This window comes from Salminus brasiliensis, chromosome 23 (assembly GCF_030463535.1).
Source record: "Salminus brasiliensis chromosome 23, fSalBra1.hap2, whole genome shotgun sequence".
Classification (NCBI taxonomy): Eukaryota; Metazoa; Chordata; class Actinopteri; order Characiformes; family Bryconidae; genus Salminus; species Salminus brasiliensis.
In genome coordinates, this window is record NC_132900.1 from 3,485,834 (window position 1) to 3,504,450 (window position 18,617).

The 18,617-nt window shown below is 39.3% G+C and overlaps 1 protein-coding gene across 2 annotated transcripts in view; it reads right to left on the reverse strand.

Annotated features, from left to right (window-relative positions):
• pex5lb (peroxisomal biogenesis factor 5-like b) overlaps nt 1–18,617 on the reverse strand; it is a 55,093-nt gene that overhangs the window by 15,681 nt on the left and 20,795 nt on the right. The window contains exons 2-7 of one of the 2 annotated variants that reach the window (XM_072669288.1): nt 15,660–15,752; nt 12,923–13,034; nt 9,744–9,956; nt 6,272–6,401; nt 3,176–3,263; nt 1,665–1,751 (exon numbers count right to left, since the gene is read on the reverse strand). In XM_072669288.1, coding sequence (XP_072525389.1) covers nt 1,665–1,751; nt 3,176–3,263; nt 6,272–6,401; nt 9,744–9,956; nt 12,923–13,034; nt 15,660–15,752 — 723 coding nt within the window. The remainder of the gene's footprint in view (nt 1–1,664; nt 1,752–3,175; nt 3,264–6,271; nt 6,402–9,743; nt 9,957–12,922; nt 13,035–15,659; nt 15,753–18,617) is intronic. The other variant, XM_072669289.1, reaches the window with a different exon arrangement.

Below are 18,617 nucleotides of genomic sequence, written 5' to 3' on the forward strand. Positions count from 1 at the left end.
GCTTCTTCAAACTCCGTTCTGAAAAAATATACACAGATACGCCAAAACATTATGACCGATAGTTAGTAGTATAGTATAGCTGACATGTTGGATGTGGGGGAAATGGGCAGGTATGAAGACCTGAGCAACTCTGAGCTTGAGGTCAGAGCTTCACCCATACAGGAAGGCTTGGCATACAGGGGGGCTCCTGGTAAGCTGTAGTAAGACCCTACTGACAGTGGTCAGAGGAAGGACAGACCAAGAACCGGCAACAGGGTGTCCGGCGCCCAAGGCTTGCTCAAACTGAAAGAAAGGCTACTGTCAAAGAATTCCTAGAAATGTTTCCACTTTTAGAAATTTAGAATTTAGTTTCAGGACCTGTTTCCCAGTATCTACACCAAATGATTCAGTAACTACAATAAATGACTCAGTCACAAGAGTAAATGATTTGGTATCTAAAATAAATTGTGCAGTACTTACAATACATGATTCAGTATCTACTATAAGAAATTCAATATTTACAACAAATCGTTTAGTGTCTACTGTAAATGATTCAGGGCCTTCTATAAATGATTCAGTGGTTACTCAAGTGGTTCAGTATCTAATATAAACAGGTTAGTATCTAAACTAAATTATTTAGTATCTAATATAAGCTATTCAGTATGTCTAGTGAATGTTGTAAATGATTCAGCATCTACATTAAATGAATCAGTATCTACAGTAAATGATTTAGTATTAAAAATGCTAAATACTATTAAAATACTTACAATAAATGATTCAGTGTTCAGTATCTACCAATAATTATTCAGTTGCAACAGTACTTTATTTAGTATTTAACATAAATGGTTTAGTACTACAATAAATGATTCAGTGTTCAGTATTTACTATAAACCATGCAGTATATACACTATATTATTTATTATTTATCTACTACGAGCAATTCAGTATTTGCAGTAAAGGATTTGGTATCTGCTATTACGAATTCACTGTCTCATATGATTCAGTATTTACAATAAATGATTCAGTAGCTACTGTAAATGATTCAGTACTATCTGTATTATCTGTCAATTCAGTGTCTCATATGATTTAGTATTTGCAATAAATGATTCAGTATCTAATGTAAATGATTCAGGATCTACTGTAAATTATTCAGTACCATTAGTCAATGGTTCAGTATATAATATTAATATTATACTATAAATGATTCAGTATCTACTGTAAGTGATTCAGTGCATTATATAAATGATTCAGTACCAACACTAAAGTATTCAGATAGATTGGTGTCACAATCTTATACAAGCAATTAAGTAATTACAATAAATGATTCATTATCTAATATAAATGTTTCAGTATTTACTATAAATGGTTCAGTACCTACACCAAATGATTCAGTATCTACTACAAATTATTCAGTTCCTTATAAAAGATTAAAGTAACGGCTAAGAAAATAAGATGTCAGTGGTTTGAGGGTGGGGAACTGATACACAGTTGTATCAGGTCCAAATACACAGTGCAGCGCCCCCTGCTGTATACAAGGTGGTGTGTAACATAGGTCACATTACATCCATAATACATGAGGGATATGTCGTTATCACATACAGCCACTTACATACAGTATATGGGACGTATTTATGACGCCACATCCCAACACAGTGTGAGTGAAGGTGGAAGGGTGTGCCTCTTACCTCCACCGCTGCCTTGGCTCGCACAAACTCCTCCTCTAGAGAGTGCTGCCTGCCTAACAGAGAGCTGCCCAGCCTCAGTCTCGGCCGCTGCGCACACAGATGGTCAAACACACACACACACACACACACACACAAGGTCAGTCAGCAATCTCGACCTGTAACACTATCTTTTGTCCTTAGATCACTTTTGCTGAACGGGCAGCATTAAAGTTTGAGCACAGCTGAGGAGTTTCTGGCACTGAACTTTCTTAAGTTGAGGAGCTGAGGAGTCCTTCTGCTGGCTCCTCACCTCTCCCAGGTAAGGGATGCACCCTTTATTGGTTGAGAGATGCCATTTTATTGCTCATTAATGATTTTAAAAAATGTAATTTATACATTTTGTGGGTCACGTTGCCCTTATGGCCAGGCGTTATCAGTTGTATATTAGAAATAATATACAGTAATAATATATAGTAATAATATACAGTAATAATATATAGAAATGATATACAGTAATAATATACAGCAATAATATATAGTAATAATTTATAGAAATAATATACAGTAATAATATATAGAAATGATATACAGTAATAATATATAGAAATAATATACAGTAATAATATATAGAAATGATATACAGTAATAATATGCAGTAATAATATATAGAAATAATATATAGAAATAATATACAGTAATAATATATAGAAATAATATATGGATATGGGTATAAAACAACATGCTGTTCTCAAATATAACACTCTTCAATCCAGGCCTATTTAAATGGATCGGGTACTGGCTATTTTAATCCCAATCCAGGTCCGAGCCTAGCAGCAGTGCGGACGTTCTTAGAAGATAAATAAAAGAGTCTAGAACATGAAAACAGACCATGATATCTGACCCTTTATAAAACTCTCACTGAAACTTCAGCGGGAGAACCGGAGAACCGCTCACTCGCCTTTCTCTGTTTATAAACCAGCACTGAAGAACCCATTCAGAACCGAGTGGAGGCTAACGCTAATGCTAACACACACACACACACACACAGCACATTCACCCACTATAAGCCAGTTATTACAGATACCAGTTCAGAGTGTGTACCACTACACACACTCTCACACACACACAGGAAGTGATTAGACTGCAGTGTTGTAAAGGAGCTGGAAGCTGATTGGTCAGGGAGGAGAGTCAGACTGGATTATCAGATATTAAACACTATAAAACATCATTTTCAGTCCAGAAAGTCTGATTATAGAAACTGATCCTAAAAAAAAAAAGAGATTTTACTGATCGGATTAATCAGACGCTCGTCTGATCTAAACTGTGGAGCTGAATTATTATTTATACACACAAAAATGGGATCAGATTGGTATAGGACGATACTCAGCATTAAGAGGCTCGGATCGGATTGGGGCAAAATAACCTAATCGAGACGTCCCTACTTTTCAACCAATCAGATTGTACGGTCGAAACTAACTGTTGTGTGTTACAGAGGGTTACATTGAAAGGGTTGAAGGAATCAGTGCTGAGACCTGAGATGTAGGCCCGGGGTCAGACTCGGTGCTGATGCTCAGTTCCAGGGCATGTTTGTTAGAGAGGCTGCTTTTAAAGTCTGCTGACCTGAAGAGAGACAGAGAAACAGAGACCACAAAAGTTCAGCTTGCAATTATAATATTTAATAATAATATTTGCAATATTTCACTGCAGTTAGAACACAAAGTCTAGTACCTCCATATTTTGAAGCTACAAGCTATCACAGGGTCATCAATAAGTAAATGGACAGCAAGAAATGGTCTAAAATGATCTGGAATCCTATATTTTTCCATTGACTTCCACTGAAAGTTGAGGTGTTATTTGTTTCCTGTAAAATGACCGTTTAGGAGATGCAGGAGGACTGCAGTATCTGCTCTGGCCCTGGCTATTACTTGTGAAGTTGATGATTCTGAATGGGGGTATGGCTGTCTTCCACACTTATACTTTAACTGCAGATTTGGCCTGAGGGTAAGAACAGCATTATGGAAATGTGCCCTTGTGCAAGACACATAGAAGGACTGCACTGGTACTGAGCTGTCATTTACACTCAGCGTCCACATTATTATGACCATCTACATTTTCTCCAGAAACACCCAGCATAAAGGTGCTCTGTGGAGATTTCCAATAGCTAGTTGTACCCTGTCTTTTGTAGCCTTCCCTTTGCGACATTCATCTATGGGTAGGTCACCATCCAAATGGTAGAAGTGGGGGCAACTGGGGGTCAGATAGGAATTGAAAGTTGGGGAGCATTTTGTTTAACTCAATATTAAAAAATATAGTTGGCAAAAACAACAAATACAACTACATCTGCAGAAAATAAAGCAGCCTGTCAAGGCATTACTTTGCATTATTTTGACAGCACCAGTCAATATCTCCAGAAAATAAGTCATTATTTCATCAAATCCAATCAAAACCACCAGAAGAGAAGTGATTATTTTACTAAAACCAGTTAAAATCACCAAAAAAATCATTATTTCATGAAAATCAGTCACATAAATCAACATTATTACGCCAACACCAGTTATCATCCTTAGACAATAACAAAACTAGCCAATGTCACCAGAAAAAAAACCCACAAATCACCCCACAAATGTCATTATGTTTACAACACCAGTCGATATCTCCAGAAAATAAGTAAATATTCCAACAACATTTGATCAAAACCAATTAAAACCACCAGAAAATAGGTTGTTATTTCAACAACACCAGTTAATATAATATACCAGTAAATAACAGAACCTGTCAATGTCTCCAAAAATAATTCATTATTTCACCACCAGTCAAAATCACCAAAAATAAGTCATTATTTCAACAACAAGTCAACATCTCCAGAAAATATGTAATTATTAAAAAAAATGTCAAAATCACCAGAAAATAAGTCATAATTTTGACACCAGTCAACTTCACCAACACGTCATTATTTCAGTCAACATCTCCACTAGTCAACATCTCCAGAAAATAAGTTATTATTTGATCAAAACCACCTGAAAATAGGTTGTTATTTTAACAACACCAGTTAAATAACAGAACATGTCAACGTCTCCAAAAATAAGTCATTATTTCATCAAAATCAAACAAAACTACCAGAAAATAAGTCATTACTTCATCAAAAGCAGTCCAAATCACCAAAAAAATAAGTAATTATTTCAACAACACCTGCTAACAAATGTAAAAGTAAATAACAGAACCTGTCAACGTCTCCAAAAAATAAGTCATTATTATTATATTGTTTGTTATATGTTTTTACTTATTTCATCAAAAGCATTAAAATCACCAAAAAATTTCATTATGTTAACAACACCAGTCAGTATCTCCAGAAAATAAGTCATTATTTGATCAGAGCCAATCAAAACCACCAGAAGATAGGTCGTTATTTTAACAACACCAGTTACCATCTCCAGTAAATAACAGAACCTGTCAACGTCTCTAAACATACACCATTATTTCATTTAAAAACAGTCAAAATCACAAGAAAATTATTAAAAGTAATTATTTTGTCAACACCAGTAAACTTCACCAACACGTCATTATTTCAATAAACGAGTCAACATCTCCAGACAAAAGCCATTACTTGACAAAACCAGAAAACAAGGCCCTATTTCATTAAATTACAAAACCAGTCCAAATTACATTTACAGCATTTAGCTGATGCTCTTATCCAGAGCGACTTACAAGGTTACTCATATTACAGAGGAGGGCCAATGTAGTGTTAGGAGTCTTACCCAAGGACTCCACTATTGGTGTAGCACAGCATAGTCATCCAGACCGAGAATCGAACCCCAGTCTCCCACGTGGTGTGGTAGCTCACTGGCAGGTAGTGGTGTTATCTGTTATGAAATTCAGCCATGTCTCCTCACTGCTGAGTTCTCTCATCACTGGCTTCCTGTAGCTGCTGCCCGCATCAGACTCAAAACCCTGACGCTGGCCTACAAAGTCAAGAACAGACCAGCCAGCCCCTCCGTACTTGATGGCAATGGTCACCGCACCTAGAGCCCTTCCAGCTACAAGTGCGGCTCGGCTCGACCCGCCATCCCTCAAAATCCGCGGAAGATGAGCGTCCAGACTTTTATCTGTCCTGCACCGAAGTGGTGGAACAAGCTTCCCCTGGGTGTCTGAACAGCAGAGTCCAACGCTCCCTGTCTTCAAACCCAGACTGAAGACCTTCCTCTTCTGAGAGTACTTGGACGATTAGAGGACTATGGTCACCTTATTGTATTGTGTTTAGTAGTGTCTAAGCTTAGAGGATCTTTGAATTATTAGTCTATTCTAACTAGCTGAGGCTTTTCTTGGGTAAATAGCAAAGCACTTTGTAAGTCGCTCTGGATAAGAGCATCTGCTAAATGCCATAAATGTAAATATTGATTTGTGTGTGACCACAATGTAATCACTTAAATTCAGCACCATTTTTATCAGTAAACCTGCCAGGAATGGGCTTCTATGGCACTCGTCCTTTCATCTGAATAAAAAGTGGAGCAGGAGAAATAAAAAAAGTTGCTGCTGAAAGCGTGGGTGACCATGCTTCACCTGCCCGGCTGCTCAGGCGCTGTGACTCAGCCTGCATTAGGAGAATAATTTAAGGACTGAGGATTTCCTACCAGAGCAGCTCGCTGGAAGAGTGATGGGAGGTGCACTTCTTCTTCTCATGTCTCCACGTCCTCCCTCCATTAAAGGCACGATCTGGGTGGAGGCCCAAGTCCTCCCATTTCTCCAGAGGCGAGCTGCTCACTGAAAACAGTGGGGTGAGACGTAAGCATACGGTTAGCAAGGTAATGCAATGCTACTCGATGGCAGCCCAGCGTTGAGCCGGAGGCCGTCCGGCTGATAAGGAAATCAGGATGGTGTTGCTGGCTTAAGGCTAGTACCAAAAAAACTTCACAATGCAGTATTTAGCCTGAGGCTGTCTAAAGATAAGGACAGAGTGGCTGCTAGCTGAATGCTAAATTCAATAGAAGGGGATGAGAAAGCAAAGCAGCATTCAGCTTAGTGTAGCTTAAGGCTATCTCCTGAAAATAGGTTTAACAATGCATATTGCTTAATGCTTTCCAGAGGATTATGATAAACCAACGTGGCATTTTGCTTAGGACGACCCACCGAGCGTATAATGAAAATATCAAAATATGCTAAGACCGGAATGAACGCATTGAGGCCTGGCTGCTATTTTTGTCCGGTGTGAGAAAACTGTAACACTGGTCTACAGTATCAGAGATGGCTCTGAATGAGTCTCCATTGCAGTTCTTATTTAATACCCAAAAATATCATTCATTAAAGAGTCTTTCTCAGTACTTATAAGTGCACACTTTCAACTGCACAGAAAATAGAGGCCAACTGAATCTAATCTAATCTAATGGATTACAGTCATGGATAAAAACCAGCCTTTAATGGACCTCTGGAAATGATTTAAAGAGGCGAGAAAGGCTTACTAATACAAATCAATTTAGGAAATGGGCCGCTTTACACAGATTAAAGGAAACACCCTGCAAATGAAGCCCTTGGGGTTTACTCATAGGTTATTGGCTCTGTGCTCCTATGGGAGGAACGCTGCTTTTCTAGACTATAGACTGTAGAGGAACCAGATCAATGGAATTTACCCTGACCAGTGATCATACAACTTGAATTTACATTTACAGCATTTATCTGATGCTCTAATTCCACCGTGACGTACATCTGAATCATGGAACACAGGTAGAAGGTTTGACCAAGGCCTCTTATTGGGGTAGAAGGGTTTGCTTGCCTGGCTGGGAAAGGTTTTACCAATGGTACTATGACTATGTAGGGGCTCTCGATTACCCAGTAGAGGGGCTTTACTCATCTTTCCAACATTGTTATTGTATATTTCTTACACTTTTCCACTTGTGGATGAGAAACTTAATTAAAAAAAACTATTTGGTGGCCGAATAACTTTTTAATGATAAGTGGTTTCATAAAACGTAGTGAATGTTTAAAAAAAAACAGCACTTTTTCAACTAGTCCTAAAATGTTTTGGCAATTAAAAAAAATGGCTTGAAATAATCTGTCCCAGAGAGTGAGCACACATCGGTCAGCTCCCCGCCGCTGCTCATTCACCCTCGGACCACCCAGATCATTTTTAAACGTAGAATATCTAACTAGTGTTTCATTTAAATGCACAGACTTTTGTTTTGGAAAGTGAATATAAGACAAATATGCAAACAAATGAGAGAAAATTATTATATAAAATGATTTACTAAATTAATGTATAAAGGATAACAACTGTTTTACATAAATAGAAAAATACACAAACAAAAATGAAAGCATTTAATTTAATTTTTTTTTTTTATTATTATATTTATTTTATTTTATAATATATTTATTATATATTATTTATTTTACAATATAGATCAGGTATCATTTTAATAATACATTAAAAAGAATAATAATAATAATAATAGTTGCCGCCTTCCCACTGGATAGCAGCTGTACCAGCAAACTTTAACCTCAAAAGTAAAAGCATCCTCTGAGCTGTTAATCAATCCTTGGGAAACCCATTTTAGCATCATTTTAAAACCTCCGGGAGTCAATCCTTGGGATATCTGTGCAAGCAAAATTTTTTAAAGCCTCCTGGTGTTAAAAAAGCTTAGGATAACATGTCCTTCAGTCATTTCCAGCCCCCTAAGTGAGGAAAAGCCACAAATCTCTAAGCTGTTAATCGACCCTTGGGATATCCCTGCTAGCATATCATCTTAAAATACTTACAAAAGTAAGAAATGAAGGAAAAATAAGTCAATTGGACTGTTAGCATTTTGTCTGATACTCTGCTTAACAGCCCAAAACCACTGAGTAAAATGCCAGTGGACAGCTCACTTTGCCATTAGTGGGCCATCAGTGGTCCACTATCCTCTTGCTATCAGGGTATGGCGTAGTAGATAAATAAAATTATCAAAAAATTGATATTGACCCATTTTTTTGTCACATAGTTGTGCTCTTATATCAAAATAATGTGTTAAGCCACATTTCCAAATTGTGATTCAATGAGGTTGACACAATTTGACTCAGACTGGCCTGCAGGGGGAGCTATAGAAAATAAATACACCTTAAAGCATTGCCAGAAAGTGCTGAAGACTGTTGGTTCAGCGGTTTGACTTCTTTGTTCAAAGAACAATAGAACTTAAAAATCATATTCATTGAAGCTCCCTGATCAATAATAAAGAGAAATGGAGGCTATAAATAGATTTATCTTCTCAAACCAGTGAATTTAGGCAAGCTGATTAGTGCCTGGTCCCCACGTATTGCCGCGGCTATAATTGCTTTTGAATTATGAAGCGTTTAAAGAACCTCCACATAATGTAGATGCTCTATACAAGAACTGCCATACTCTGGCCCTAGCGATCTACACTATATGGACAAAAGTATTGGGACACACCTATAGATTACTGAATTCAAGTGTTCCATTCAGTCCAATTAAAAATAAGCTCCTTGTCCTGCAGTCGGCCTTTCTTCCACACATTAGTGAAAGAATGGGAGGTTCTGAAGAGCTCACTGAACTCCAGCGTGGTTCTGTATGTAATAGGAGACACCGCTGCACCAACAACAACAAGTCAGCTGGTGAAATTTAGACCTTCCCTCCTAGATCTTCCTCCATCAGCTGTGAGTGGTGTTATTATTGAACAGTGGAAGAGTTTAGGAGGAACAGCTCACAGAGAGCAGCTCAGCCACCGAGTGTCTGTCAGACCACGTAAAGTTACAGAGCGGGGTCAGGGCCGAGTGCTGAGCTCCGAGCAGAGTGCAGAAAAGCCTCCAACTGACTCAGTAACTGCAGCAGAGCTCCAGACCTGCTGCTGCTGCTGGTACAGCTTAGAGTAAAGGAAGACCAGCTCCATATTAATAATAATGCCTATGGGTTTAGAATGGGATGTCCTAAAAGCTCCTGTAGGTTGAATGTTTAGGTGTCTGAATACTTTTGACCATGCATGTTTTACAATGAAAATTGCAACAATTAATTGGCAGCTGGTTGTTAACAATAGCAATATGGTTCAAGGAAATTCCCTACATTTCCAAACCCCAATACCAGTTACAGGTAAGGCCCTAAGCAGTATCTCAGGAGGAGAGTACCTGAATCTAGAGAAGCTCTCTCCGCGTTGAAAGAGCCAGTGGAGAATTCATCAGTGTCCACTTGGATTAGCTCAGTCTCCTCTGTTTTCTTCCTGCAGAAGCTGGCCTTTGCAGACCCGGCTCTCCGGGGGACGCGGGGGCTTCTCCTGTCCCAGCTCCATCTCCGCTCAGTGGGCTCACTCAGGTCCACTAGGTCCAGTGCTGTAGATATGACTGGAAGATGGAATGAAAGGGTGGTCAATGTTAGCTAATATGACTAATAACAAATGAACACTAAAGCCTGTAGCTACCGATGCCTAATAGAGGCTTTCTGGACTTAACTACCTCTAACATGGGTGGAACAGGGGCTAGGTGGGTTCCAAGTGGGCTTCCCAAATGAGCCCCATCGTCACAGTCCACCCAAATCTCACATGGATCCCATCTAGGCCATAATTGCAGTGTACAACCCAGATTGGGCCCATGTTTAACCCCTTCTGGACCCTTCTCTGACCCTGGTGGACATCCATATGTGGAGCCAACATGGAACTTTTGACAAAAGGTTCCTACTCTCGGTTGGGCTACCCATACCTCCACATGGGCATGTCATCTGGGTAATTCTTGAAATGGTAAAAGGTCTATCTCTTGGGACCACACTTCAATTATTCACCCTCAAAACTACAGAACTTAGAGATTAGCTTAATAATAGCAGCTGAATAAAACATTGTAGGATTAATGGCTGACTAATAGGCCGGCGGTTTAAGAGGTTAAAGGGGGCTTTATGTGCTACAATTGAACCTCTTGAAGGTTCCCTAAAAAGCGGAGTAATTAGGACCCACTAAAGAAGCTTTATATCTTTTGAAAGGAAACACTGGCTTTAAGATAGCGGGGGGTAAAGGTCATGTAAGACTTTCCAAAGTTACCTCTTTTCACAGATCGAAAGTGCATATATGTGACAAGGAAAGGACGGAGATGATGAATGGAACCCTCTTGTGAGGCTCTGAGGGAGCAGCTGCTTCTTTTTTCATTGAAACTCTGTAGAGCAAGTTCCTCCAAAAATGCCTTAACACACTTTCAGGCCCGGACTAACTAACTGCTTTCCCAAAACCACACAGTATACACACAGTAATACACCAGTGAACCAAACCTTTATGACCTACAAGCCACCAAAAACTACATGGACTCTACAAGACCTCTGAATGGGGTATCTGGCGTGTCCTGGTGGCACCAAGATGTTCCAGCAGATCATTTAAGCCCTACAGAAGATGAAACTGAAATTCTTATTGATCCAATTGACGTCCGAGGTATCTGGAGGCCTTGATGAGACTCTTCATCATGTTCCTCAAACAGGAGCAGGAGCATTATCCTGCTAAAAGCGGTCAATTCCATTACTATGAAAGTGTGTAGATGGCCCACAACAAAGTTTAGATGTTAGCATGGGGCAAATTAGGGCCTCCATAAGCGCCTGGTCCCAGGGTTTGCCAGTACAACATGGCCTAGAGCTTCCCTCTATCTCCACCCATAGTTCTGGAGATGCTCCGAACCAGGAGTATGGACTGTATCGCACATCCCAGACCTTGACATGCACCTCTGTGCATGTGAGATAATCAGTGTTATTCACATGGTCATAATGCTTTGGCTCATCTGTGCATACACTGCCTATCTAAAGTATTTGGACATCTCCATTTTTTCATATATGACATCTTTTTGGACGATTTACATGGGGTGGCAAGCTGTCCCCAAACATTTGATGGGCAGTGCTTCTCAGTAGGAGCACAACCCAAAGAGCCATGCACCCGAGTAGACAAGCAAACTGGAATCGAGATTGGTCAAGATGCTCCACAGTAAGAAACACTGATTTATTAAAGGGCTCATTTGCATATTGCAGCCTACTGCCATATCAGTCCTGCAAAGGCCAGAAACGTGATAACATTTAAACTCTCAGAGGTCAGACTTATTACTGGCGATAACAAAGGTACGCCTTCATTTACATTCTGTGTAAAGTGTGGATCACAAACCTTCAACCTACCCCCTAGCTAGCTGAGCAATGGGGTAACCAGTCCAATTGCACTTCCGTTCTATAGAAATGAAGCCAAGACTGTCCGCCATGTTGCCAAATTTGCAACCACAGTCTGCGCAGTAGAGACCAGAGGCGGAGCTAGACTCATTGCCTACTCATTTGGAAGACCCGCCCCCTTTTCCCAGACCAAGCTCTGTATCCCAGACCGTCTTCACTGAGCTCACAGCCCAGAAGCAGAGTGGATTTCCCCCCTGGATTCCCAGTTTGTCCGGTAAGTGGAGGCTCCAACAGTAAAAGTGCAGCTCATCTAAGTTCCTCTACAGCTCAGCTGCTCCAGGTAATGAACAGAAAGGACGCCATGCCTGTCCTGCTGCAGACCACCGGTCTCTTCCAGCCAAGGCTGTCTGTCAATCACTTCATTGCTAAGTGTAGCCTTGCTTACGATAGAGCAGAAGGCTACTAGGAGCTGAATGGTCAGGGAGGTCAGACAGATGGAATTATAAAATACACTATATGGACAAAAGTATTGGGACACCTACACATTACACCCACAGGAGCTTTTAGGACATCCCATTCTAAACCCATAGGCATTATTAATAAGGAGCTGGTCCCCCTTCTTTGCTTTAAGCTCTACCAGCAGCAGCAGGTCTGGAGCTCTGCTGCAGTTACTGAGTCAGTTGGAGGCTTTTCTGCACTCTGCTCTGAGCTCAGCACTCGGCCCTGACCCCGCTCTGTAACTTTACGTGGTCTGACAGACACTCGGTGGCTGAGCTGCTCTCTGTGAGCTGTTCCTCCTAAACTCTTCCACTGTTCAATAATAACACCACTCACAGCTGATGGAGGAAGATCTAGGAGGGAGGAAATTTCACCAGATGACTTGTTGGCTCCTATTACATACAGAACCACGCTGGAGTTCAGTGAGCTCTTCAGAACCTCCCGTTCTTTCACTGATGTGTGGAAGAAAGGCCGACTGCAGGGCTAGAGGCTGGATTTTATACACCTGTGGCTGAATGGCACTGAATCAAACACCTGAATTGAGTGATTAAGAGCTGTGTCCAAATACTTTAGTCCATATAGTGTAATAAAGACGCAATAAATAGAGGAGGCCTAACAAGCAGAGAAGAACTGCGGGGAGGAGAAACAGACGACGAAGGATAGAGTGAACAGATGAGAGTGGAGGAACCTGCTGTGTTGGAGGTGACCGGCCGCGTGGCTCCATCATTCTTGCTCTCGCTCTGGAAGTCATCGATGGACGGGCTCAGTAAAGGACGGCTCTCTTGGTGCTCGCTACCCAGCTGCAACAGACCAGAAAACAACACAGAGCTGTTTTTGCTGCCCTTTATAGCATATTTACACTCACACTGGACCAAAATGGCCTTATATTTTGGCTCATGGTAAATAAGCAAGCCGTCGAGAGACACACTGCAGATGCAGGGCCCTAATTTAGCCGAGGGTGAAGCTGTAGAATGGCTGTTTGCTTGAATGTGCTATTAACTTTCAAAAACAACAGCACTCGCAGCAAAATCTATTCAATAAAGCTGGTAATATGCAGTTATTTTTAGATATTGATCAGAGATCGGCTTTCGCATGTGGCTATCACTGTCGACTTTGCTGTTATTGATAATTTTGAATCTGATCATATGACAATGTACACAACATATCAGGTTAAAGCACTTTTTGGTGGCTATAGGAAATTTACATGCTTTCACAAGCTTGAAATATGCTCTCTAAGGTTTGGTTGGTTGGTTTGATTATGTACATGATATAAAAACACCCACAGGACACTATTCTGGCTCAAATTGGCTGCATTGTATGTCTGATTACCACTGTAAATCATTAGCTGGTCAAGCTCTATGCTGTGTAAATCCATACCATTCATTCCACCTTTGGATACATGTCTGTAAAATTTACGTTTGACCTTTGAGAAGTACAAAACAGCACGACAAAGATGTCCTTCACACCGCTTGACACTGACCCCTCGATATAATTCAAGGTATAAATTAGCAATAAACAGGAAACGCTGACAGGTAAGTCATTTTTGCAGGTTTTATCACAGTTCTTGTAGCAAATACATGTTTCAAAGGTTATAAATGCCAAGCGCTGGTCATGCCCCCTCACTTCGGCCTGTAAGTCACCTTCCCAGGCTTTGTGTTGCAAAGGGACAGCTTGAAAGTTTCCCCTTTTTCCTTTTGTATACGCTACTTCCAATTCACAGCATACAAAGGACGCACAAAGTCCTCACTGTAACGCTCATCATTATGTATTGAGAAAGCCACAGCCCTCTGGCTTGGGCCGAATGGAACAAAAACCGAGACGGCCAAGTCTCAAAGCCCTTTCTGTGTCTGGGTTACCACTAAGAATAGTCTGCTAAGGCCTTTCTACTTGGTTAAATACGATTTCCACACTTTCCACACAGCAAAAATAATCTCCTTAGAGATTAGTTAGGAGAAATGCCTGATGAAATCATGCAGGTTTTATTTATTTAAATATCCGTAGAAAAGAAAACTGAGAACCAGACTAATATTACTGTTAAATTAAAACTGAATTTAAATTTAAATTAAAAACTAAATAAATGATGAAAAATATATTCTTATGGTTGATGTTGGCTTGGCATGTTTTACTTCATATCCAAAAATGAAGTTGTTTTGTAAATCCAATCAACCAGTAAAGTCAAAATAAAACAATTTCTAGTTGTAAAAATGAACAATTAAATAGTAAAGATACATTCTGTATAATTTATGAAGTTGATGATGTTGACCCTGCAAGATTAGCTTCTTCATCAAGAAATATATTTTCTTGTAAATGTAATCAACTCACAAAATAAAAAAATAAGTACGTAAAATAAGTAAGTAAAATGTAATACATATATATTTATATATAATTATACATCTATTATATAATACATATATAATAATACACAAATTTCTCATTAAATCAGTTTTTTAACATTTTTCAGATTTAAAAAATGAAAAATAAGTAGAGATGCATACTGTATCATTCATATACATAGTGAATGTTGGCTTTGAAAGAGTAGCTTCATATTCCAAAATATAATTTTTGTACACTGAATATCAACTGATGATAAAATGAAAAACTAAATCATTAAGTTAGAAAAATAAAAATACAAAAATCATAAAAATAATGTTAAAATCATATTTAAAAAATAAAATGTTACACAATAATTCATAAAAAAAAACAATAATGCCAATGTTAGCTCTGCATGTCTTCTTTTGTTTCTAAACATATCATTGGTGTAAATTCAATAAACAATCATTCTAAAATAAAAATTATCATACGTTTAGAATAGAAAAATGCTAATGTAAAATTGCACCTTCTAAAAAAATTTACAAAAAGTCATTCCACATTTTGGTTGTAATCCAAAAGACTTTCCATAGAAGTGAAGCTATAAGTGTGAATGATCTGTAGAGTTTCAGATCTTTGAACTTTGCAGGAAAAAAACACAATTGAATTAAAGTATTTACAACCTTATACAAATGCCACATGCACCAAAGCAAGCCACATTAACATTCAGCGTTGGTTAGCATACAATAAACACTGGCATGCAAGCAGAAAACAGAAATGTCGCCAACAAATAACAACAAATCGCTGCTTATGGGGAGCCAAGCATCCTGGACCTTTCCATCTTCTCAGATGAGGAAGAAACATTAATGTTAAATAATTACTATAAAAGTACCATATGTGGAAAATTTTGCCGAACCCCATACAGCAGCTCGTTTTAGCCAATAAAAACAGCCAATGATGAAGATGTTAGCGTTTCTTCCACACAGGTTTCATGTGTGAACGGAACACTAACCCATATTCAGAGCAGGTAGCACCTAGCCCTCGTGAACGGGGCTGTCTTCAATCATTTAGGGAAGTGCTAGGTGCTTCCTGTTGGTGGGTGTATGTGTTCAGCCCACCTTGGTTGTAACGCTGCGGAGGGGGTTTCCATCTGAGGATGCTTTACTTGGTAGCTCCTTCAGCACCATGGCAACCACCCTCGAGTCTTTCCCCTACAACAACGAAATCAATAGTGAATTGTGTCAGTTTGCGGCAAACCTTCCTTTGAATGGGTTCTAATCACAGGGGCTTCTGTATTCACGGCCCAAAGGAACCAAGTCGTCAAGAATTTATGACCTGATCAATAACTGGATTTCCCATGGCTGTATTTAGTGCATGCTGGCAAGATATGCCAACTAATGAGCCAACTGACACAATACAGAGTTTGCACAATCAGCATGCAAGTCAATGCAGTTCAGTTCAATTCAGTTCAACTCAGGTCAACTCAGGTCAACTCAATTCAGTCCTTTCATTCCATTCAGTCGTATTTGTAAAATGCCACAGCACCTGTCAAACATGATGGAGGCACTGTTACAGTATGGGCATTGGGCAACTCTGGTGATTCACTGGATTCGATTCATTCTATTGCCCCAAAGCAATTTCCCAGAAATGCAGGTCCGGCCCACCAATGGGTTTGGGCAAGTGCAACAGTGTCAGCAACAACTCCCTATAAGCACCGCCTCATCACCATGGAAACCATAAAACCTTACAGAAAAAAAAAATGTGACAGCAACCAAGCTTCTATCCTGTCCCATCCTAAGACCTGCACTGTTAAAGAGTGGTGTGTGCCATAGCACTAAGACCACCCCCCTAATTTTCTGTAGCTCCCCCTTAGGCCTCCAAAAGGCAGGGACTCCACAAGACCTCTGAAGATGTCCTGTAGTATCTGGAACACCAAGACGTCAGCAGCAGATCCTTTAATGGGGAGCATCAGTGAGCCTTGGATGAGCATGCTACTCGTTGTCCTTCCTTGTAGAACCTTCGGTAGGTACTGACCACTGCATACCGGGAACACCCAACACACCTCCAGTCGTTCTGGAGATCTTTAGGCTTGGATCTCAGGCCAAGCCTTCAAGAAGGGACGCCCACCGTTCACTGTCTGCCTAATATATCCACCCCTTGAACCCGATCATCAGTGTTATTCACTTTGCCAGTCAGTGGTTTTAATGTTATGGCATATATATATATTCACACGTTTCAGATGTTTCCAGATGGGCCGAAAATTCACAAGCCCCTGTTTGTTTCTGCCGTCCACAACAAAACACATGAAGCCCCTCCTGCTCGGCACATCGCAGGAGCGCTAAAGCCGCTAGCGTATCATGGCTCGCCGAAGGATGTCGAAACACCAGTTCGAGCATTAAATGACTTCCACCTGGCACTGCCCCGCTCAGCGTCACGCCGACTGGCCGCTGTCCATCACCGCAGCCCTTTTCAAACAGTATAGCTTTTACCAGCCGCGGCCCCTCGCTGACAGAGCTGAGCACTTAAGAGGGACCGCTGGGACAGCGAGAGCGGGCAGAGAAGCAATTCTGCGGCCATGTTTGACACTGCTGAGTACCATTTAAGCCCTACTGTAGCAGCTAGCCGCTGCAGTGTGGAGAAGTGACCTCACAGCTGCAGTCCAACTTAATGCAACATAAGCTCCTCCAGCTTGGTGCACAGGCCTGATCTGATGGTGCTGGTTTGAATTATTTCATTTTTTGAAGAAAGATGCAGAAAAATAGTAAACAAACACCCAAGACTTGTGTATGAATGATGGAAAACCCCCACCAGAACGTTATTTATGGTTCAGCTGGTACTGGTTCTGCATGTGGAGATGTATTTTCCTAAAAAATACACTGGTGTTGTAACTTCAGCGGGTGAATAAAGTTCATAACTCTTGTCCTTTAATGAAAGTAGAGGGGTAGTTATGATATTAATTGCTTCTTTATTGATATTTCTACAAGTGCACTTGATTTTATTTGAGTATCAAATGGAAAAACACTGATTTATTTATATTATAGGTCATTTCTATCAATGATTATCTATGTCCTTGATGTGTGGCCAAAATAGCAAGTACATTATATACATTATATACATTATATATATATAATTTAAAGTACATTATATATATATATATATAATGGATATAATGTACTTGCTATTTTATATATATATATATATATATATATATATATACAACTTTCAGGATGTAAAATGTATTAAAAAAAATAAATATACTGAAAATATAAATCGAATTAATTTATCATATTAAAAAATATATTTATTGGGCTTCGAGTGGCTAAGCGGTCTAACATATATATATAAACTTGTCTTTGTGTCATGTGACTTTGTCTCATGTCTGAAAATATTGGTCCGTCAATCCTACTGATATATAATATTTTAAAAAATATATTTTTAAATACAATTAAAATATCAAAAGTATTTAAAAATCTATTTTTAAATTCAACAAATAATAAATTAATAATATTATTGCATACATTTTCATTCAAATACATTGATCAAGCCTTTTCATTTCCAAAATATAGTATACATCGTTTTTAGTGTAGAAAAAAACATGCAAAAAACAAAAAATAATACTTTAATAAATGTAATGTTAAATTAGTATGTTACATTATGTCTGAAATTGCACCTGGGCTGTAATTTGAATTAAATTTGAAATCAATTAATATAAAATTAATAAAAAAGGTTATTATTAAAAACTCAGAATTATGTTTAGATATTGTCAAATTAAACAAAACATTAATTTTAATAAATAGTGAAGATACAGTTTGAGGTTTATAGTATTTTTGACCCCCAAAATACTATAAACATATGTTTAATTCGATTCAAGGGTCACTGCTAAAGAGGTACGTCCTCAGTGGCGCCTCCTGTTTGTATTATTTTTCCATGATGTTTGATATAAAACGTCCCGCACCTGCACTTTGTCCGCTAAGAGATATTTTGGAGGTTGCGTAACAGCGCTGGGGATGTGTTGAGTCAGTAGCAGGACTTTTCCACAACGGTGTTTTGCTTCAAGGCCCCATTTTTAGAACGGC